This window comes from Poromitra crassiceps (assembly GCF_964638095.1).
Source record: "Poromitra crassiceps genome assembly, chromosome: 3".
Lineage (NCBI taxonomy): Eukaryota > Metazoa > Chordata > Actinopteri > Beryciformes > Melamphaidae > Poromitra > Poromitra crassiceps.
In genome coordinates, this window is record NC_139625.1 from 37093717 (window position 1) to 37117985 (window position 24269).

At 44.9% G+C, this 24269-nt stretch overlaps 1 protein-coding gene across 1 annotated transcript in view; it reads left to right on the top strand.

Annotated features, from left to right (window-relative positions):
• Positions 1-1564: 1564 nt before the first annotated feature.
• The window catches only part of LOC310773091 (CD109 antigen-like), a 96833-nt gene continuing 74128 nt past the window's right edge, over positions 1565-24269 (top strand). Inside the window, exons 1-4 of the mRNA XM_083633009.1 lie at positions 1565-1838; positions 2592-2696; positions 7614-8192; positions 9921-9973. Coding sequence (XP_083489135.1) covers positions 2657-2696; positions 7614-8192; positions 9921-9973 — 672 coding nt within the window. The 5' untranslated portion in view covers positions 1565-1838; positions 2592-2656. The remainder of the gene's footprint in view (positions 1839-2591; positions 2697-7613; positions 8193-9920; positions 9974-24269) is intronic.

The following is a 24269-nucleotide window of genomic DNA, read 5'->3' on the forward strand; positions in this document are numbered from 1 at the left end:
TGTACAGTTTATGAAGGTGACCTGCCAAGACAGTACAATGATGGAAAAGAATATGTGAAGAATTGGGTGTTGAAATAAAACACAGGGAAACATTTGACAGCACAGCTTGTGGTGGGTTTTACAACAGTGCTGTGAAGGTCTGTTACCTCTCAACTTTAGCCCTGTCTATGGAAAGAAAGATTTTCTCTGTTAGCAACGCATTAATTCATATTTAATAAAAATATTTTGGATGATAATTAAATAAAAATATTTGGCAAAGTGCATCAGATTATTTTTGGACAAATGTGTGAAATCAAGGAGATTTCTTTCCCGTGATTTTATGTATTTAAATTGCTCTATTAAAATCAATAGATTTTTCAAGACAAATTTTAATGTATGTTGTTTTTATGTATTTAGCCTTTAGAAATTAAATGCATTGATTTACTACCTGCTAACAATTGATTCATCCAGCAAAGTGTAGATTTTACACTGTAGATACCTGAAGCTTCATTTTGGCTTTATAATATCATAATTGAGAAATTAATAGAAAACTACAATCCCCTAAGACAGGCATGTCCAAAGTCCAGCCCTGGGGCCGGACAAACTTTAAGTGGCCCTCGGCTTGTCAAGACCCAATACACACTACAGCAATAAAAATGAACTTGGCTTTGCACTGATATAGACCCAAGTCTTGGTTAAATCCTCAGATATAGTTAGAATAGGTTTATCTATAGTGACACTACAGACTTCATAACACAGATAGACATCATTTAGTGTCATTTTAACATTCGTTTTGATACACTTGAGAGTTTAGACTAACACTTTTCAATGCAAATCCCAACAAGGCCAATAATGCTATGGAGTAATTAACCATTTCGTTAAATTTATTATCATGAAACTCCCACCAGTTTATAGCCATTGACAGTCAGGCATTCATAATGAGCATGCAGATGTAGCAGTAAAACGGTCTCCTTCAAGTGTCTTCAAATAATCTGTGGGATCTAGTAGCTCAAAATTGAGGATTTACCAAGTGTAATTAGTTGGAGGAATAGACATTTTCAGCCTTTCTGGTACTGCAGGTCGGTGGGTCAGCAGCCAGTGTGCCTTAAAATAACTGACGAGAAATATAGGTCAGCAGTTCTTAACCTAGGGTACCGGGGAGTGGGACCTTGAGGGTACTCCAGTTCCCCAGCAGACTGATGAATCACTGTTAAATAATTTAGAAGAAGTTACAGTAACACAATTAGGGAAGGTAGAATAATGACTGTTTTGATCATAGCTTTACTATATCTCTATACCTACAATACAGTCATGGACCTCTGGACAAAATATCATAATCTAACAATAAAAAGTGATCAGATTTGGGTCAGAGACTATCTCATCAAATGAGCGTCCTTATTGGCCCTAATGTGCCAAATGAGGGTCATTAAACAAGTTGAGAATCACTGCCTTAGGTGAGGTGGAAGAGGGCCCTCCACAACCCAGAGGCAACAGGTATTTCATAATATAGCCTAACTATGCCCTCCAGTGGACACACCATCCAGAGGTTATAGGCGCCATCAGACATCAACGTTCACTGATTTGATGTTGCCTTTTTTTGCTTTGTTGCGTGGATTAAAAGCAGCGCATCTTCCTTTGAAGATGTTTCCAGATGTGAAACATAGCCTGGACTAAAACAGTGTTTTGAGGGAATGTCTAGTGCTCTTTGTGTCCCGTTCCCTCCTCATTGAAGACAGACGAGGCAGTGCGGCTTGGTGGAGCAAGCGGCGCTGGAGGAAGGAAGGTGCGGCGGAGAACTAGAGAGGACTTCACTCAACTCAACAAAAGGATTTGGGAGTTTTTTGTGTGCCCATTCAACGGTTTGTATCCACTTTTTATCGTTCGCAAAACCAGAAGCTTGGGAAAGTTCAGTCGGAGTCACTTATTCTACATGAACGCGCTCTTTGTCAGACAGTTTGGTCGGATACGAACATTCACCTCCTCGTGTGCGCTAAAGTTATGATTGCGCGTCCATCACGTCTGTGGCGTTTAGAGAAATGATGTTATTTGTTGCTTTATCATGATTATCTAAACTAGCTTTGTCAACTTGTTCGCATGTTGTTGTTTCGAGGGGAGCATACACACTGCAGTCAACTAATGAAATCAAAGAGAAAGCGATGGATTTCAAATGTCAGGGTTTGTTGATTTAGGCGCATTCTTGACTTGCAGTTCAAATGATATTCTATGCAAATTAGAAGTTTATTTGTCGCTGAGTCACACTGCTTGCATGTGCTCACTGCTCTCCTCCCTGATATTCTGGTTTATGTAAAACACCCGCATTTCCTTTTCTCCATCCAAATGATCATTCAAATAGGCCTGCCTGCACGACTTCATGATTGTAGGCTATAGCCTACCTCCCTCTGTCTGGGAGTTATTCTAATCACTTCAAAGGAAGCATTGTCTTGCTCAATCCAGTGGTTTTGGTCAGACGTGTTAGTAACTGGCTACTACATTTGTCGGCCTTGTACTCTAATTGCATGTGTGTGTGATGTGACTCCACCATCCATCATCTTCTTGGACCGTGTGTGTATGTGTGTATGTGTGTGTATGTGTGGGTCACCTCCTCTGTCTAGACTGAGAGAGAAAGCAGTAACACCTGCAGGGCAGCATCAGTGCCCCGACCCCCCCTCACTGCAGCATGGGCAACTTCTCCAGCAAAGACGGACATGGACCCACAGGTAGGTCAAAACACACACACACACACACACACACACACACACACACACTCACTCACTCACTCACTCACTCACTCACTCACTCACTGTCTCTCTCTGTCTCTGTCTCTCATGGTCGCTTTTTATTACATAGATTAATTTCTGGAAGACTTACAAATTGGGGACACAGCTTTTGTCCCCAATTGATCAAGCCACCCCCAAATAACTAGTCTCAAGTCTGAACTCCCCAAAAGTAGCCTATAGAGACAGTCGACATGTGTGGGAACGCCCACAAAATGTTATACGGCTGGCGCGCGAGTGGGGTAAAACCGCCCATATATCTCAATGGGCTGATTCACCAAAGGTTGGTGCTGTGGCTCTACACTACAGGTTTGGGGATTCTAGAACAGAACACAAGATGTCTGTTCAGATGTGCGTTCGCTGTGGGGGTTAAATCCCCGTTCTCGTCTGCCTGGGCTGGGCTAGCAGCTAAATGTTAAGTATGCTGTATATGGATAGAACAGGAGGATTTACCCCACCCTGACCACGCCCCCAGCCATCTAACCCAGCGTCTATGACGAGACATCGCCTCAACCTATGACAGACACCCCCCCCCACACACACACACACATAATTTAGCAGCCTGCAATTCGACTTTCAGTATTCCCCCTCGCTTGCCCTGGACAAATCAATTCTTGAATCTCCTTTCATGTGTCCCTGCATACTGAAGCCAATGAAAACAAATATTTGCCACACACACACACACACATACACACACACACACATCTGTATTGGCTTCATCTCTTGAGAACAAAGCCACCGTGCCCAAGGCTCAAATACATATTTCAACTGCACCTCAGAGAGAGAGGGAGGGAGGGAGGGAGAGAAAATAAAGAGGGGATGATGGAGGGAGGTGGGTATTAAAGAGATTGAAAGCAACAAAAGGAGCACTGGGCGGAAGGAGTGTGTGTGTGTGTGTGTGTGGGGGGGGGTGCACGTGTGTGTTGAGTGGCAGCAGGAATCTTGGCCTCTGTGCTGTGTGTGTGTCAGTGAGCGGTCACTCTCCTGGCGTCTCCGTGCGATTGGTTCTGGCCCCACCGGCCGGCCCGGGCCAGCTGTGATGAATCGGCAGAATTCCCCGGCTCAGCACAAGGGCAACGGATTAATCATGGCAAGCCTAATGCTGTCTGACACACACACACACACACACACACACACACACACACATGCTTTCTCTCATTCAGTCAGTGTGCCACCGATACACACGGCTGGACGAGCACATTAGGGCCTGGAATGAGGAAAGAAAAGACAGGGGAGGCAGGAGAAAGTTCTACGACAATCCGGCCATTCTTCCTCTCTGATATGGCCTGGAGGAGGTGGTGCTTATTCTTCCTCTCTGACATGGCCTGGAGGAGGTGGTGCTTATTCTTCCTCTCTGACATGGCCTGGAGGAGGTGGTGCTTATTCTTCCTCTCTGACATGGCCTGGAGGAGGTGGTGCTTATTCTTCCTCTCTGACATGGCCTGGAGGAGGTGGTGCTTATTCTTCCTCTCTGACATGGCCTGGAGGAGGTGGTGCTTATTTCTTCCTCTCTGACATGGCCTGGAGGAGGTGGTGCTTATTCTTCCCCTCTGATATGGCTTGGAGGAGGTGGTGCTTATTCTTCCTCTCTGACATGGCCTGAAGGAGGTGGTGCTTATTCTTCCTCTCTGACATGGCCTGGAGGAGGTGGTGCTTATTCTTCCTCTCTGGCATGGCCTGGAGGAGGTGGTGCTTATTCTTCCTCTCTGGCATGGCCTGGAGGAGGTGGTGCTTATTCTTCCTCTCTGACATGGCCTGGAGGAGGTGGTGCTTATTCTTCCTCTCTGGCATGGCCTGGAGGAGGTGGTGCTTATTCTTCCTCTCTGACATGGCCTGGAGGAGGTGGTGCTTATTCTTCCTCTCTGGCATGGCCTGGAGGAGGTGGTGCTTATTCTTCCTCTCTGACATGGCCTGGAGGAGGTGGTGCTTATTCTTCCTCTCTGACATGGCCTGGAGGAGGTGGTGCTTATTCTTCCTATCTGACATGGCCTGGAGGAGGTGGTGCTTATTCTTTCCCTCTGATATGGCCTGGAGGAGGTGGTGCTTATTCTTCGTATCTGACATGGCCTGGAGGAGGTGGTGCTTATTCTTTCCCTCTGACAAGGCCTGGAGGAGGTGGTGCTTATTCTTCCTCTCTGATGGCCTGGAGGAGGGGGTGCTTATTCTTCCTCTCTGACATGGCCTGGAGGAGGTGGTGCTTATTCTTCCCCTCTGACATGGCCTGGAGGAGGTGGTGCTTATTCTTCCCCTCTGACATGGCCTGGAGGAGGTGGTGCTTATTCTTCCTCTCTGACATGGCCTGGAGGAGGTGGTGCTTATTCTTCCCCTCTGACATGGCCTGGAGGAGGTGGTGCTTATTCTTCCCCTCTGACATGGCCTGGAGGAGGTGGTGCATAACTTTGCAGATTTTACTATGTCTGTGTCATGTTTGAAAACAGGCTCTCAGTGAGGCTATTGTCTGAACAAGGAGAAGGAGGACTAGAATGAGGCAGAGATGGCCCCCAATGTGTTTTCCCATACTGTATGGTCTTAAAAGAACCCAAAAATGAAAATGTTGTCATAATCTACTCCCCCTCATGCCAGTTGAAACACAGGTGAAGTTTTACCATACTGTAAAACACACAGGGAGGTTTCCAGCACAACTCCAGAGAAAACCACTCACCATTGACTTCAATACAGCACAACTGAAGTTAATAGAAAGCCAAAGTGAATGTCACTTCCTGCCTTTTTCCCTGTACCAGCGTCAGAAAAAATACAACGGTGGTGAACGGAGACAGACGTTTTTTGATCGCGCTTGAATTGTGCCACGGGGTACACATGTTAAATTTTGTCAATTTAACACGTTCACTGCCATTGACGTGTTGATACGTCAAAAAAAAAAAAAAATTGACGGTGGGACGTTGATCTAACCCTTTTACATCTCTTATATAAATATTGGAGCCACCGAACGTGTACAACCCATTCCACCGACCCACTAAGTGGCGACAGTGCTCTCCAGACTAGAGGAAGCCAAGCAAAAAGCAGTGTGAGGAAGCCATTCTCATGAAAATGGATTGGCGAAAACGCTTTCGCTTTCGCGCTTGGGAGCTGGCGGTGGGGGATTGCAAATTTGCATAATAGATTATGGGTGCAACACACTTTGAAACACCTTTGAAACACCAGCAGAAAGGAATCGCAAGCAGCTTCATTCCAGCTGAGCTCACAACCGAAAACGAACAAGCCTCATTCTCATACTGTAGGCGAAAACGCTTTCCCGCTGGTGAACACGGGCGCACAACGGTGGGGGGTTCCAAAAATAGACTGGGTGCAAAACACACTTTGAAACACGCAGCATAAAGCCTAGAATCGCACAAAGCTTCATCAAAGCTCTCAACCGAAAACCCAAGAAATGAGCAGCCCCATCCAGACTCGCCGACGAGGGGGCCGCCAGGGAGGGAGGCTGCTCAAACTCGCAGCAGCAGAAAACTCGCTTGTGACAAACGCTGCTGAAAGCCACCAGAGACACGCCCACGGAGGGAGGAGTTTGAAGGAGAGGGGGTTCAGAACTATATTGTTTAGATGTCTGATGTCTCACTGATGCCAAAAATAAATGGTTAAAGTGACTGTTCTGCCTGTTTAATTGAATTTCACAAAACTGCGATTATCTCAGCTTTCAGTCTCAGACGCTGAAACCATGCTGTACTCAACGGCTAATATCTACATAACTACTAACTCTACAAACTAACTCTTTTAGACAGAGAAAGCACACATTCTATTAGGTAGTTCTTTTGAGATATTTTGTGTTCACAAAATCTTAGCAGAAAAGAATCCTCGGCTCTTGAAAGATGAGCCAGAATCCTCAAAAAAACCCTCTGGCAGAAGCTACCTACAGTAAAAAAAAAACGGCTGGCAGTGAATGTGTTAAAAGATAACTATGCATGTCAAGAAAGTCGCAGTGTGTCTTTCACATCTGACAAACATGACGTGTGTACTCCCGTGGCACAATTCAAACGGGATCAAAAAGGTAATGTATCGCTCCGTTCACCACCATTCATAGTATCAGACCGGTCGTCCTCCACAGTGACGGCCTGGATGTCGGTTTTTTGTTTATTTATTTATTTAAAAGGATCCCCATTAGCTGCCGCCGAAACGACCGCTAGTCTTCCTGGGGTCCAAACACAATACACATTACATTACAAGCAATTGTAAACTGTAAACAGTAAAGTGCAGTAGTACAATAACATAGTAAGGATGATAAGAATACTAAAATGCAATGCAATACAGGAAAATCACAGAAAAACGCAGTAAAAAAAGGCAGGTACAAAAATAGGAGAGAAAAACATCAATAGTTTTGGTCTGAGACCAAAACAAAAGGCGTGACAGACATCAGAATCTACCAATCATGGACATCCTTATTTGCGTAACTCGTGGGGTGGTACATTTTGAACGAGGCACCAATGCACGCAGAGCGCTGGACTTTAATAGCCCAGCCAATCAGAGGATTGCCCCAGTAATTCCTATGGCAAAATCCGGAAATGCTGACTTGTGATTCAGACCCTCCATCTCTGGAAGCGTGCTGACGTAAGCTATTGGGTGACCATGTGAGACTGCTTTCATGGTGACCTCATGCTCCCCTAGTAGGCGTACATATGATTTTCTAACCAATAAATCGTGCCTTTTTTTTTGCAAACACTGACCTTCCGCACGCGTCCCATTAAATAAAATTGCCTTTCTCTCCCTGACTCATATTCCATTGGTTTAGGCTTTTGAATGATCCTTCACTCCATTATGTCCTACCACAACATCCTGTTTCAACAGGAAATGTGTCAAATCCATGAAGTAAACCTGCAATTTCATGGGGTCTTTTTTCTTTCTTTCTAGGGGCCCATGTGGATATGTTCCACACTCCTCCTACTTCACCAGTGAGCGATGTGCCCAGTGTCCCCCAACTCCTACACCCTACCTCACCTCAGCCATCCCCTGCTGGCCCAGCTACAGCCCCGGTCGCAGCATCCACTGGGAAGAGACCGCAGCCCGGCACCACACCCACCCTCCCCGCCGAGTGGAAGCTCACTCCCCCCGTCAGCTCCAACAGCTCCACGGTCGGGCCTGGGTTGAGCCCGGTGCGGAATAACCCAGCACCCAAAGAACAGGCCACTTCGGGCCGGAATGGAGGTCCCCCATCCATCACCGCCACCCCGAGGTCCCCGGTCTCCCCGGGAAAGAGAGTGGCCGTCAGCCCTGCAAAGAGCCCCTCCTCATCCGTGGGTAGCGTGTCACCCATGGCCAGCTCTCCGGCCGGGCCGGGCTGGAGGGAGATGGACAGCGGGCTGAGTCAGTCCCCGCTACCGGCTCATGAGGAAGGCAATCCCCAGGGACAGGAGGTGGAGAAGCTGCTGGAGGAGTGCACGACAACACTGGGTGTCACCGCCCCTCAGGATGGGGCCATGACCACAACAGGTAAAGCCCGAAGCCTGCTTCAACGTGAGCCTCCAGTTGGGACTAGAGGTGCTCCGATCGATCGACAACACGCAATCGGAATCTGACGATTTTGACCTCAAATTTGAGATCGGCAATTTGCAGATATTGCTTTATTGTTGCCGATCTATGCAGCCGATCATGCTGCACGTGAGAAACATGAGACAGCCCATTTCTCCGCAGAGTTAATTGGTGTAAAAAAAACATTTTCATGATAGAAAATGTCTATCGTTTCACTTTCATATTGTGCTGTATCGTTTATATAATTTTGTTGCAAATCACACGCTTTGCTTTTGTCAGTGTTTTTTTTACTCACCTCCACACCACACCAGAGAACACGCCCCTTGCGTCTTAGTCACACAAATCAGCCGGTGAGTAGAGCAGGGATAAGTTACCTCCAGTCCTACCGCCTACCGAGGCATTTGTGCTGTGTTAAGTCTGCGTTTGATCCATATTTGCGTGTGTCCTCGTAACGTTAAACCGGGCAAAACATCTCCTCTCATCCTCTCGTCATCACAAGGAAATCCATTGAGGAGCCGACAGACTTGATTAGCTGTTCTAATCTTGTAATCAACTAGCCAACTAATTAACTAGCCTGAACTGACAACAGCTGTGACTAGCCGTGCGTTGGCAAAACTTTGGTTAATAGCTTCGGTTAGCTTTAGCAGCTTTAGCTTATAAATCTATAAAATTGTTTCCTTTGGTGCAAGTTATTTTTCTTGTGTAACAGGGAAATCCCGGAATGGAGTATTTTTGTTGCGTGAACTGAACTGCATTGAACTGGTAACATGGAAATCCCGAAGTGGAATAATTTTGTGTCCTTTAAACTGAACTGAAGGAACTGGACTGAACTATAAAGAACGTTCTTAGTTCTAGCCGTTTCTACTTTCTAGTCAACACAGTCTTGTGCTCCAATTATCTCACACACAAAAAATAATGTTGGTGGTTCCTTTAGCCTACACAATATAAAATATTGATGTAGAAAAAAAGAAAATGTGCTGCACTTTCAATTTGATGCATGAAATGTAGGCCTACAATATATGTAAAATGGAAACCGTTCTATAATAGACTGCTATAGCTGCTTAAAAAAAAATCGGTAATCTGTGATCAATCGGTGATCAGTCGGGCATAGGCTCATAGGTGATTGGAGCACCCCTAGTTGGGACGTTGTCGGCGGCAGCTTGATATGCATACGCGAACGTCAGCTCAGACACACACACACAAACGAGTTTCCCCTGCCACCCTGAATTTCAGATTTCAGTATTTCCTAAAAGCAGGGTATCAGGGGGAAACACGCCACAAATATATATATTTTTCTCCTGAAATGCTGGAACGAGCCAATTACACAGTCCTTTCATCTACATTAAACAAAGATATTCACATTGTTTTGTAAGTTTTGCATGCTTATTTGCGAAGATAATTAACATTAGTGGGCATCCGCTTTCCAGCTGGGAACACACCAAACGCCCAAGACAACGGCCAATCACAGGTCTCCTGCTGTTCATGTCTTTGGCGTCGACCCGACGCGGAGTCACATTTTTGGGGAGCTGTACACTGGCAGGCTTGCTGGTCACAGCATGCATGCGAGGGCTTTCAAAATTACGCTTAGTCATATTGTAGTCCAGTACTGTACCACATCATCCTGGACCTACAGTAACATTTCCATATTCTGAGAAGGGAAAATCCACTATTTCTGTATCCTTCCCTCAGAAATACTGAAGCATCTACTGACAGAAGTGAAGAGTTTGAGGACTACACTGCAGGTGAGATGTTTTCTTTTAAATGCACCCAGGCCTCTGTTGTCTTCACGTATTCTTGGCTGCACAGTGAATCTTCTGCAGATTGTAGTGTTTGTGAGGATTACTATGCAGGTCGAAGTGGTCCAATTCTGTGCATTTCCTACTCTTAGGCACCTTTTTCCTGTCTTTAGTCCTTTAGTGACTGTAGTCACTGTTTTGGAAGTGCAGGAAGGACTTCAGTGGATAAGTATAGTAAACAGGAAGACGCGCACTCCCCCGACACACAGGTCAGCGTGGTGCTTGTGACCTCTCATCCAGGAGATAACGGCAAAGCCCACCCTGTCACTCCCCCATCCCCCTTACCCCCCACCCTGTCACATCCCCCCAACCTGAGCGGGACCGGGCCCTGCTTGGCTCCCGTTTGAGCTCTGGCCCTGCTAATGGAGGTTCCTGTCCTCAGCTCCTCCTGAGAGGCCCAAGAGAGGATTTATTTTGTTTTTTTGCGTGTTTTTAGCGGGGGTTCCTATCTGGAGGAAACCTCAGGGGAGCACGGGGAGAACATCCCAACTCCACAAAGAAAGGCCCTTTTGACTAGGGATGGGCATCGAATTTCGAATTTTCGAATAATCGTTGTTATTATCAAGGTCGACTTTTATTATTGAAAGTCGAAATTCGAAAATATATATATATATATTTTTTTTTTGTGTGTGAGTGAAATGTTGCATTGTCTCCCCTGATTCTAAGTATAGTCAAATCAATTTTTATAAGCATTTTAAGCGAGGTTTATGGAAAAATGAATGGCGGATGAAATCCCATGAAGAGGGAGAGGGGGTGACTTTGGCACCCCTTTGGCACTCAGACCTGAATACTAAATACTACTAAATATTTAATGAACCACTCATGATTGTCAAAACTGTTTTTTATTTTCGAAAATGTCAATGTCATGTAACATGTTCTTTACTTCAGTGGTGCAATGCTTGTTTGAGCTAAAAATCCACAGCAGAAGCTTTTTCTATTAATTAATAAAGCCTTAGACTTAGAATCAGGGGAGACAATGCAACATTTCACAAAAAAAAAAAAAAAATTACATTTTTTTTTATCGATAACGAACATGGCAACCCGTCTCTCCCCCTCTCTCTCTCTCTCCCCCTCTCTCTCCCGTTGCAGCTGCGTAATTTCTGCATCCAGTGCCTGTCTGTCAGATTGATAGATTAATACAGTACTAGTCAGTAGCCTAATCTGCGTGATAATGTTGCTTGACTTTTAAATTCAATTCACAGATGGCATTAGACTGAGCTAATTTCGGATTATTTGCCTCATAGCCTAGGTTACTTTCAGCTGTCTGTCTCAGTAGGCTCTTTCATACACAGATCGCGCAAAAGTTGCCGTTTAGGAGTCCCGTAAAGGCAGCCGCCTCGCCACAGAAATTGCTTTCACACGAGCCAAGCAGCACGGCCACATTACCGTGCTGCTCTGTACTTTCAGGTGAAATCCCCCGCTCCCGCATTGAAAGGCGAGCGGAGGGATTTCCTGTTCCTCCTAGCCCAAATTAATATTTTCATAGGTTAGTGTATGATGAATGAATTCATTCAACAAGACTTCCCTCCTAGTCCGCTGAGCAGGGAGGATAGGTGCACTCGCATGGTGGGCGGGCAGATCGATATGGTGTCCTACTAAAATTGGAACGATACACGACCGCCCGCATATCAAACAGCTGCAGTCTGCATAACGTTCGTCGGGGGAATAGTATAGGCTATAAATGCACATGACTACTTAACGTTAACTAATGTCAACATCGTTTGAGCATAAAGCCTAACCGCACGGAGCATTCCTCCTGGCGTCCCTGCAGTCATGATTAGGCTACTTTTTTTACTTTCACTACTGCACTTTCTTGATCACATGAGGTGATTTCCCCTGTCATTTTTTTATGAATGAGCAGACCATTCGCATCTTTTCCGGCTCGCTGCGACGACCTTTCAAGTGGAGGCGGGTTGCCAGCAGGGCCGTAACCAGGGTTCCGAAATAGGGGAGGTCCAGCAAGGGGAGGCGGATTCAGTGGCAAAAAATTTAGTTTTTTTTTTCTCCCTTTTTTAGCCATATTTAGAGTAATATATCATTTTAAATCAACATTAGGATTATACTGTTGTGATGTCATTATTCAGTATATTCTCTTTCATGTCACCACATGCTCAGCTCTCCTGTCAACATAATTGTAACTAACAAACACAAACTGTTTTAGCCAAATTCATATCAAAATGACACCTACAAACACAGGTACACAACCCAAGCCGTACACAACACACAAAGTCATCATCGATAATAAAAAAAACATACAGAGGGACATTTATTTATTCCTGATAGGAACGATTGAAAAATAAAATAAAATATATTATGTTGTTTTTAACTTTACACCACCTCTTTTTGTTACTTATTGGGTCATGAAACAGAAACCATGCATATAGCCACCTGCATACCTGACTTCGGGAGCTTGGCAATTGGCATCATGCATGATTAGCCAGTAGCATCCCAACGTGTCACACAGGTAACTAGGGATGTCAACGGTTAACCGTTAATCGATTAACCGTCGCTAACGTCGTTGTTCGGTTATTGCTGTCGGTCTATCAGTTAATATAAAAAAAAAAAAAAGATTTTTTTTTTTTTTTTTTTTTTTACTCAATGAGCTCATGCCCAAACAAGGCGTGTCTATTTAGATGCTGAAATGTTAATGCTTTTTGTGTTAGAAATTCTAACACAAAAATAATTTGTGTTGAAATGTTGATGCTTTTTGTCTAAATAGACACGCCTTGTTTGGGCATGAGCTCATTGAGTAAATAGACAATTTTTTTTTTTTTTTTTTTTTTTTAATATTAAAAAAATATGAATTAACCGATAGGTTAATCGATTATTAGCGTCGGTTAATCGAAAGTGAAATTAACCGAAAATTGACATCCCTACAGGTAACATTACTTAACTCATTGAGTGCCAGCCACTTTTGGAGAACGGACGCTCCCAGTGCCAGAGTTTCAGAGCGTTTTCAGTGATTTCTCGAGGCCCACAGAATATTGTGTGATATTACTATGTAAACACTGAACACGCACAAAGAACGATGAGACTCTATTCTATCATCTGCAAAAAAAAGTTTATTGATCCCATTTTCCGTTCTTTAGTTATGAGCCGGAGAAGATAGCTTGATTCATCCAAAAACAGCAATTTTTTTCTAGAAGCTGAGATAATTGGCGTTTTGTGAAATTAAACATTTCAAGCACATCACTGACTCTGAAGCTAATCTTTTCTAATGTAGTCACACCTCAAAAATAATTTCCTTCAATAAAACAGTTTAGGCCAGGGAATTTTGTTTGGCAGAATAATATTTTTAGCTACAACCAGCAGCGCTGGCCCCTGCGTGCGCTGCTGGTTGCAGCTTCTTGCTGGTCTTGATTTGCTGCTGGTGGGCATCGGATATTCTGGCTTGCGTTTGTCAATCCTGTCCTGCTGCCTGGGTCTGTCTGGGTGTTGCGTGCTGCTCTGCGTGCCCCCCCCCCCCCCCCCCCCCCCGCCCCGCCCCGCCTCGCCTCGCCTCGCCTCAACTGCACACTCCTCCTCCTGTCTGTGGTGGCTCTCTGCTGAGTTTGCTGTGCGCACAGTGAAGGGTGCGCAACATCCAGTTTTTTTACAGCGTTCCGCGTGTGTTTGTCACCGGCAACGATGCTTCCAGTTGAGAATAATAACAACTCCACGGTGTGGATGTGCGGATGTGCTGTCGCAACCGACACGGAGCGGCTCAATTGTGGGAGCAGATTGGCTGCTGCAGGCACAGCTGCAGTAACGTGCTTCAGCATATCGATGCATACGGATGCGATGCGATTTCCGTTTCCATAACGACTTCTTCTCTGTTTTTTCCTTGCCTTTCTGTTATGTGGAGAGCACTGTCGCCACCTAAGGGTTCTGTAAAATAGGTTATAGACCTCCAATAGCTCCAATAGTTGTACCAGAGATGTATCAGGGATTGATCCACGTCCCACCGTCAAAAAACGCAATTGACGACAATCGTCGTCTTTGGCACTCTACGTCAGTATTTGAATTGACGACAGCTGTCGTCATTGGCATTCAATGAGTTAAAGGTCCCAATTCGTGCAGCTGTAACCTCTTAAAAACGTGTGTCTCTGGTCCATAAAACATGATTCTGGATTAATCTGTCGAAAATATAGCAAACCCGTTTGTTGTGACGGAGTTCTCACTTCCTCATCTGGTCGCTTCCCAAGAATGGCCTGTTTCTATAATATATTCAGAACTAACAGTTCCCATTGGCCGCTGAGGGAGAGCCCGCCCCAGGCTCCCAGCGGCCAATCAGATTAGCGTCTGTGGACCAGCACGCTAGGTTGCGAGTTATCGTTAACTAAACGGTACTACGCTAAAGAGGACATCTCAAAATGCCTAGACTTACCGAATGCACCTCTGCAGTTGCTGGATCACGTACAGTTGGCGTTGCTCCAGCTAGAAGTGTTAATTTTGTGGCTATAGACTAAATGGTGCAGGTAGCTTGTGTGAGAGGGACCCGCGCAGTATGCAGGAGGAAGCTCGTGACGTCGAAATTCCCCCAAGATTCCCCTCTGGGCAAACGACGCGTTTGGGGGTGTGGCTTGGAGGAGACTGCTTGAGAGAGCTGTATAGGGACAAATCCAACTGTGGCAGTTCTGAGCATGTGACCACTCATTACAGGGAGGGCTGACAGCAGTATATATGCATTTACAAGTAAAAACAGCTTTTGCACGGAATGGGACCTTTAAGAGACAGACTAGACTAGACACTAAAAAAATCTGTCAGTGTCACTCACTGTCTGTCGTTCACTCGCTCACTGTCTCGCAGCTCGCTCACCTTCAATTATCTCGCCAGGCAGACAGACAGTCATCACTCACCACCATGCTGCTGCTCTCTCGGAATCAAGTTACCGCGGACGCTGCGTCAGATGACTTCCTGCCTGACCTGCCTTTCGTTTGAAAATAAAAGCGATCCCGTGTTTTTCATGCTTTTCCATGCAGATTGTTTTATAAAAAAAAAAATATATATATATATATATATTTTTTTTTTCTCCCCTCTGAAATATTAGGGTAGGTCCGGACCTCCCCGTCCTCATAGCTAGTTACGGCCATGGTTGCCAGGTAACCCGGCGCTGTTACTACCTCCCGTCGCGGGACAAAAGGCGTAAAACAATTGTCCACCAAAGCGCATTCACGACTTTCACATCGGAGGCGCTAATCCTATTTTCCGTGCATTTTTCGGCTTTCATGGCCGGTGTGAAAGAGCCTTCTGTCTCTCTCTACTCCAGAGCAGAAACGGGTCCGCTATAGATTCTTTGTTGCTGTTATTTGTAATAATTATTACAACAATTACAATTTTTACTACATTAATGTACAATTATTAGCCTGCATTAATGTAGCCCTAATTACAAAGAATAATGTGGGTGGGGCGTCAGAGGATCTTCTGTCAGTTGGGTGTTACAGAACAGTTGGTATTGATAATAATAATAATAATAATAATAATAATAATAATAATAATAATAATAATTGATATGACTTATATACCACTTTTCTACGTAGCCTACTCAAATATGCTTATACATGAATATTTCCCTGGGGTTAAAGGCTGCATTACAGTAAAGTGATGCCATTTTCTGAATTTACCAGACTGTTCTAGCTGGTCTATTAGTTGCCTTTACATAGGCTACTTTGTCATGATATCCACTGAGGTGTACTGAGATGTCACGTGTACCTGTTCAACCAACAAAAGTATCTATCTATCTGTATATTTGAATAGAAGACCAGGGGCCAAATGTATGTGTTAATTTGGGCGTAGAGCTTTTTTGGGCTTACGCAGATTTCTACACATACAGTACATGCACAGAGTTGTATACATTTGGCCCCAGAAGTGGTCGTGGTTTATAGGGAAAGTCCCATCAAATCTGGCAAATTTATTTTCTAATCTAATATTAGAAAATACATTTGCCAGATTTGATATGATGGCTCATTTGAAATGCTGTAAATGAAATCAATGAATGAAATAGATAAACCTAATTTGAGGTCTTAAATTCAGAAAGTCCAGTTTCCAGGATTTTCTAAGTGGTTTCCAGGACCTTACCATGACCTACCCCAGATCATAACACACCACCATGCAAATTTACAGCCCACTCCAACTGGCGGTGGTTTCCAGACTTTAAAAGTAGTTTCCAGGACTTTCCAGGTGGTTTCCAGGACTTTCAAGGTGGTTTCCATGACCTTCCCATGACCTTACCCGCATCATAACACACTGCCATACAAATTTACAGCCAAATTTAACTTGGGGAAGTGGTTTCCACGACTTTCCAGGTGGTTTCCAGGACTTTCCAGGTAGTTTCCAGGACTTTCCAGGTGGTTTCCAGGACTTTCAAGGTGGTTTCCATGACCTTCTCATGACCTTCCACGGATCATGACACACTGCCATACAAATCTACAGCCAAATCCAACCTGGGGAGGTGGTTTCCAAGACTTTCCAGTGCTTTCCAGGTAGTTTCCAGGACTTTCCAGGTGGTTTCCAGGACTTTCCAGGTGGTTTCCATGACCTTGCCATGACCTTCCCAGGATCATAACACAGTGCCATACAAAATTTCAGCCCAATCCCACCTGGTGTGTGGGCATGCACATGCAGACAACTTCAAGAAAAGATGTTTACCGGTATGTCTCAGAATTAACGTCAAACTTTGAGGCCGTTTTTCTCAAAAACATAGTTTGGAAACAGTCGCGACATAAAGGGGTGTATCTCCCTCAATTGTTGGACTACAAAGATGTTTTGGGGTCAATGTGACTGATTTTGTCAGAGCAGGTCACATGGCTGTGGTGCCTTTACAGACGTCATATGGCTGTGGTGCCTTTACAGACGGTCAGATGGCTGTGGTGCTTTTACAGACGGTCATATGGCTGTGGTGCCTTTACAGACGGTCAGATGGCTGTGGTGCCTTTACAGACCATCATATGGCTGTGGTCAGTGGCGGACTGCATAATCGGGCACGTCGGGCAAATGCCCGGTGGCCTGGCATGGCCTGGCCTGGCATGGCCTGCAAAAAAATTTTTTTTTTTTTTTTTTTTGCAGGCCAGGCACTGACTCACTGAACTCACTGACTGAAAAGCAAGCCAGGCTATATATATCACTGAACAGCAGGCCAGCAGGCCACTGACGCCAGTCGCCAGGCCAGTAGTGTTCCTATTTGCGTGGATAGCAGCCAGCAGACAGGCAGGCAGGAATGAGTTAACTTGTCAGTCAGACTCGTCAGCCCAGGCCACTCGAGGTGAGGCTGCGCACGCACGGAGTCACACAGACAGACACATGATGATGCAATGCAGCGTGTTGCAGAAATCAGCAGCTGATTAGCAACAGGTGTGCACAGTGCACCGACAGAGTGGAGCGGAATGGACAAGAAAAGAAAGGGTGGCGCAGAGAGGGAAAGAGAAAGAAAAAGAAAAGCCTTGTCATCAGATGCTGCAACATGCAGGACAATAAGTACAATGTTTGCCAGAAAGGCAGCAGGTCAGTCAAAAAACACAACACCACACAACCTTTTTTCATCCTTTTTTTGCTGATTGAAGTAGCCTATAAGTAACACGATCATTTTTTGATTCCCGAGGGGAGATTGAGTCATGCTAGAGTTTCTCACACTCAGGTAGAGAAGAATAAACATAAAAAATAAGCTCTGCAGCCTCTGCTGTCTTAGTGTAGCCTAAACTACAATATATCAGTGGTAGACAATTGTCTAATTGCCTCTAGAATATTCGAGAGAAATTCAATTAATAACACATTTGTATTTATTTATTTATTTATTTATTTATTTTTATATTGCTATATTAAAAAAAAAAAGTAATTCGTAAAATGTAAACAGTAGTGGTTAAACTGAGTATGGGTTGGGTGGGTTGCTTTTGGGGTTTTCTTTGCAAAGGTGGAGAAGGAGACAGAGGCAGCACTAGCACTGCAGCAGGTGCTTCTGCAGAGCTGGAGGTGGTGACATCAGAATCAGACCAGGAACCTTCAGGTAGGTGCACTGGTGCAGACATCCATAAAATCGCCTTCGCAGTTTTTCCCATGGCCTTTTATAGTGTTAACACACTAATTGACCAATATCGCCCAGCCCTATTAACAATGTTAATCTCATTCTGCAGAGCAACCACACAGAGAGAAAGGGTCGGACCCCAGTAAAGCAAAGCAAAAGGATGTCCAAAGACAAAGAGAGGACAGTGAAGGGACTGCAGCACAACCAGATGTGCAGAGAAAGAGAGGGTCGGACCCCAGTAAAGCAAAGCAAAATGATGTCCAAAGACAAAGAGAGGACAGTGAAGGGACTGCAGCACAACCAGATGTGCAGAGAAAGAGAGGGTTAGACCCCAGTAAAGCAAAGCAAAAGGATGTCCAAAGACAAAGAGAGGACAGTGAAGGGACTGCAGCACAACCAGATGTGCAGAGAAAGAGAGGGTTAGACCCCAGTAAAGCAAGACAAAAGGATGTCCAAAGACAAAGAGAGGACAGTGAAGGGACTGCAGCGCAACCAGATGTGCAGAGAAAGAGAGGGTTAGACCCCAGTAAAGCAACACAAAAGGATGTCCAAAGACAAAGAGAGGACAGTGAAGGGACTGAAAATCCATTCGATTATTTCACTCGGCCTCAGTCCAAGGATTTGGACTTTTTTTTCCAGTACCACCCAAAACAAACCCATCAAAGAGCCCAAAGTATTCCCAATCTATTCAACTCCAAAGGCGGCACAAACAGAAAATGGATGACATACAATGAAGCAACTCACTCCTTGTTCTGCTCAGTATGTCTTGCATTTGCAAAACCTTCAACCAGTGACGGTGCATTTGTCAAAGGAGGCATGTGCGACTGGAGACATGTCCATCAGAGAGTACAGGAACATGAGAAAGGAAAGACCCATAGAGACAGTGCAGAAGCCTTTTTCCTCAGAGCCAGCAATGCAGACATCCCTACCCTTCTGGGTGATCAACAACAAATGTCAGTTCGACGAGACCAGGTCAGAAAGAGGAGGCAGGTCATGGAATGTGTGACTGATGTTGTTAAAGTTATAGGAAAATGTGGGCTTAGCTACAGAGCACACAGAAATGAAGCTGCACATACTTTTGAAAACAAGGTCGTCAACCATGGCAACTTTATTGAGCTTATATTGTTGCAAAGCAAATATAATGTATGCCTACAAGAGCATGTCAGTGATTGCATTGCGATGAGCAAGGAGATGAAGGGGAAAAAAGGAAGAGGGTCCAGGGTAACTCTGATGTCCAAAACAACAACAAATAAAGTAATTGAAGCCATCAGCATGATGATTCAGGAGACGATTGCTGTTGAAGTGAGAAAGGCAGGAATGTTCTCCATACAAATGGACACAACACAGGATTTAACAGCCAAAGACCAGTGTGCAGTAGTTCTGCGATATGTCACAGATGTTGTCCACGAGAGACTCATTGCACTCATTGACTGTGAGTCATCAACTGGACAGTACTTTGTGGACCTTGTGAAGGAGACTCTTGAGAAGATGGACATAGACATCAAACAGTGTGTTGGTAATGCAACAGATGGGGCAGCTAATATGCAGGGACAATACAGGGGCTTCTCTGCATTGCTCACAGCAGAGTCTCCTAACCAAGTACACATATGGTGTTACTCACATGTCCTCAACCTTGTGCTCACTGACACCACTGGAGTTGTTGTGGCAAGTCAATCCCTTTTCTCACTACTGAATGACATTGCAGTGTTCATTCGAGATTCATACAAGCGCATGAAGGTATGGGAAGAAACGAGTGAGGACAGGAGACACAGACGGCTTGGTGTAATTGGTGAAACCCGCTGGTCTGCCAAAGACGAGGCCTTGAGGAAAGTGTTTGGAAGCTTTGCAAAGCCTGACCATGCACTTTACACGGATGTAGTCATCACTCTGGAAAGAATCGAAAAGGATGTGACCATGAAACCTGCCGTCCGAAGCAAAGCCCAAGGGTACAAGGATGCTCTCCTAAAGTATGAAACCATACTTACAGCTGAGGTTTTTCTCCGGATTTTCGAGCAGACATCCCCTCTTTCGAAATACCTGCAAACAAGTGGCATGGATGTGGTAACAGCACAGCACATGGTGAGGGGAGTGGAGGAGAAGCTGAAAAAGTGTACCCGAGACTTTGAGGGTGTGAAGAAAGCAGCAGATGACTTCGTTGAGTGGGCCAATGGCATACTAGAGGAGCAGCAGGACTGTGATGCCGAAGCTCAGACTGCTCTCCCAGAGAAGAGAACGAAGAAAAAGAAGAGACAGCCAGGTGAGTTGGCGGAAGATGAGCCCATTGCTAATGCAAACATGGATTACAAAATCAAGATCCACAATGTGATACTGGACACTGTTGTTGAAAGTATTCACCGCCGTTATGCAGCAAGTGCAGTGCTCTGCTCAGATGTCTCCTGCATGGATCCGAGGCATTTTCCAGAGATCAGAGAAAAGGGCCTTCCGACGACAGCAATGAAGGAGCTCAGCAAATGCTTACAGCAATTTGATGAATGTGCCACTGTTGAGGCATTGCAGGCTGAACTGATCAGCCTCACAGAACACTGGGACAGACTGAAACTGTCACCATTGGAGGAGTACAACACCAGGGCCACCACCGACAGTGATGATGAATCAGAGGAAGGCGTTGAGTTGGTGAGCAGAAGTTGTTCCACATGTAAAAACTGCCCAATATGCTGCTATCTAATCCTGTCTCAGTACAATCTGCTCACGGATGCGTATCACATCATTGGTTTGGGCTACAAGTTCCTCCTCACCCTATCCATCACTCAGGTGGCCTGTGAGAGGACCTTCTCCACCCTGAAATTTGTGAAGAACCGCCTAAGAACCTCCCTCAATCAAGAGAAGCTTGAAGCGTTCCTTTTGATGGCAACAGAGACGGAGATTCTTATGGGACTTGACAATGATGACATAATTGACAGAGTGGCAGAGAGCAGCCCCGGAATGCGCCGCCTGCTGGTTTACTAGTCGTTTTATTACTTATTAGTCTGAAGTAATAATTACACCTCAGGGTTGAAGTGGGTGCATCTCATTGCAAAATTGGACTCAGAAGCTCGGAACCATAGACGTTATTAAAATATGGACAGAGCCACCGTGATGTCACTCATTCATTTCTGGACTCTTGTGTTGGAGCCTTGAGTTTTGCATTGCTCAACACTTGGCTATAAGCTACAACAAAGGTTGGAGCTTGAGCAGAACACACTACCATGTGTTTAATGTTAGGGGCTTGCTTAAACAGGAAGATGTTTAATGAAACTGAAAATATGTTGAATGTTTATTATTATTGTTATTATTGATGTGTAGTTCTTAAGCCTGTGGAGAATAACGCAGTATGCACGATCTGATCACTCTTCCATAAATAAAGTTTGCTGTGAAGCGTTTGTACAGAGGCATGTTTTTGGTTTTACTTCTATACTTGCAGTTATCTAGGCAATGGTGATGTTTCTATTAGTGAACAAATAGGTAACATGTATCATCGCGTTAGCATTATATTCACTAAATCTTGCTCCGAAATGGGCCATGCAACATGTATCATGCATCATGCAACATGATCATGCATCATGCAACATGCAAAAGATGCAACATGTATCATCGCGTTAGCATTATATTCACTAAATCTTGCTCCAAACGAGCCAAATTGGGCTTCAAACGGCCCAAATTTTTGGCCCATTTCGGTCGGCGGCGCGCCGACCTTCGGTCGGTGGGTGTGGCCTGGCCTGCTAGAAATGCCCGGCCTGAATTAGGATCCCAGTCCGCCCCTGGCTGTGGTGCCTTTACAGACATCATATGGCTGTGGTGCCTTTACAGACCATCATATGGCTGTGGTGCCTTTACAGACGGTCATATGGCTGTGGTGCCCTTACAGACGTCATATGGCTGTGGTGCCTTTACAGACATCATATGGCTGTGGTGCCTTTACAGACATCATATGGCTGTGGTGCCTTTACAGACATCATATGGCTGTGGTGCCTTCACAGACGTCATATGGCTGTGGTGTAGGGCTGCACGATATGAGGAAAAGTTGCGATGTGCGATAACACTGTTCAATATTGCGATTACGATATGACCTGCGATAAATAAATAAATGCTATAAAAAAAAAATTAATGGGGAGGGGTGCTCCGATCCGGCTAAGCCACGATCCGATCCGATTCCGATTCCTGGGGTCACGATCCGATTCCAGAATCGATTCTCAATTCCAACGATTCTCGATTCCACAATCTAGAATCGATTCTCAATTATGTAGTTTTATATTGCAATAACACACAAAGGTAAATCTAAGACAAAAAATGACAAATGTATTAATGCTGAACTTCAAATTCAACTTCTGAAGTATTACAGTGAGGGCCTAAATTCATTTTGCAATACGAGTGTGTTAATTTAAGCATACGTATCAGTAAGTGGCATGGGATTCTCAAAGCCTGTGTTGAGGGTCATACGAACAAAAATGCACTCTTGAAGCAAAAAAAAAATCCAAAACCAACAAGTTAATTATTTACATTTTTACTTGAATGTAGAACAGTCATTTCTTACATATGAGATTACTTTTAGCCTTTTAGTCATAACGATTATTGAAAGATATTCCATATTCCAGACTGAAATGTTATAACAGAAGTGGAGTATTGGCCAGAATGACATGAACATTTGGACACTTATTCAGCCGGTATCTTGCATGTTGCGTTCATGTGCACTGTAAAAAAATTTTTTTTTTGCGATAACACGTGACTTTTGCGATGTGTTCATCGCGCATTTTCATATCGCGATGACGATGAAAATACGATAAATCGTGCAGCCCTACTGTGGTGCCTTTACAGACGTCATATGGCTGTGGTGCCTTTACAGACGGTCATATGGCTGTGGTGCCTTTACAGACGGTCATATGGCTGTGGTGCCTTTACAGACGGTCATATGGCTGTGGTGCCTTTACAGACGTCATATGGCTGTGGTGCCTTTACAGACGTCATATGGCTGTGGTGCCTTTACAGACGTCATATGGCTGTGGTGCCCTTACAGACCATCATATGGCTGTGGTGCCCTTACAGACCATCATATGGCTGTGGTGCCTTTACAGACATCATATGGCTGTGGTGCCTTTACAGACATCATATGGCTGTGGTGCCTTTACAGACATCATATGGCTGTGGTGCCTTTACAGACCATCATATGGCTGTGGTGCCTTTACAGACATCATATGGCTGTGGTGCTTTTACAGACATATGGCTGTGGTGCCCTTACAGACGGTCATATGGCTGTGGTGCCTTTACAGACGTCATATGGCTGTGGTGCCTTTACAGACATCATATGGCTGTGGTGCCTTTACAGACATCATATGGCTGTGGTGCCTTTACAGACCATCATATGGCTGTGGTGCCTTTACAGACGTCATATGGCTGTGGTGCCTTTACATACCATCATATGGCTGTGGTGCCTTTACAGACGTCATATGGCTGTGGTGCCTTTACAGACATCATATGGCTGTGGTGCCTTTACAGACATCATATGGCTGTGGTGCCTTTACAGACGTCATATGGCTGTGGTGCCTTTACAGACCATCATATGGCTGTGGTGCCTTTACAGACATCATATGGCTGTGGTGCCTTTACAGACGGTCATATGGCTGTGGTGCCTTTACAGACGTCATATGGCTGTGGTGCCTTTACAGACGTCATATGGCTATGGTGCCCTTACAGACGTCATATGGCTGTGGTGCCCTTACAGACCATCATATGGCTGTGGTGCCTTTACAGACACCATATGGCTGTGGTGCTTTTACAGACATATGGCTGTGGTGATTTTACAGACGTCATATGGCTGTGGTGCCTTTACAGACATCATATGGCTGTGGTGCCTTTACAGACATCATATGGCTGTGGTGCTTTTACAGACATATGGCTGTGGTGATTTTACAGACCATCATATGGCTGTGGTGCCTTTACAGACGGTCATATGGCTGTGGTGCCTTTACAGACATCATATGGCTGTGGTGCCTTTACAGACATCATATGGCTGTGGTGCCTTTACAGACATCATATGGCATAAGGACTGTGGAGAAAAGTAAGACACTTAAGATGACAGGAGTTCCCAAAATAGTTTAAACCCAAGATAGTTTATCTTCCTGGAATACAGGCACATTATAATAACATACAACTCTTTTCAAGTGGGGAACTAACACATTTTCTGCCCCCAACCCATTTTATTTCTGAACCCACATTTCATGAAACCAATAGGAATCAAAATTCTCCGAGCAT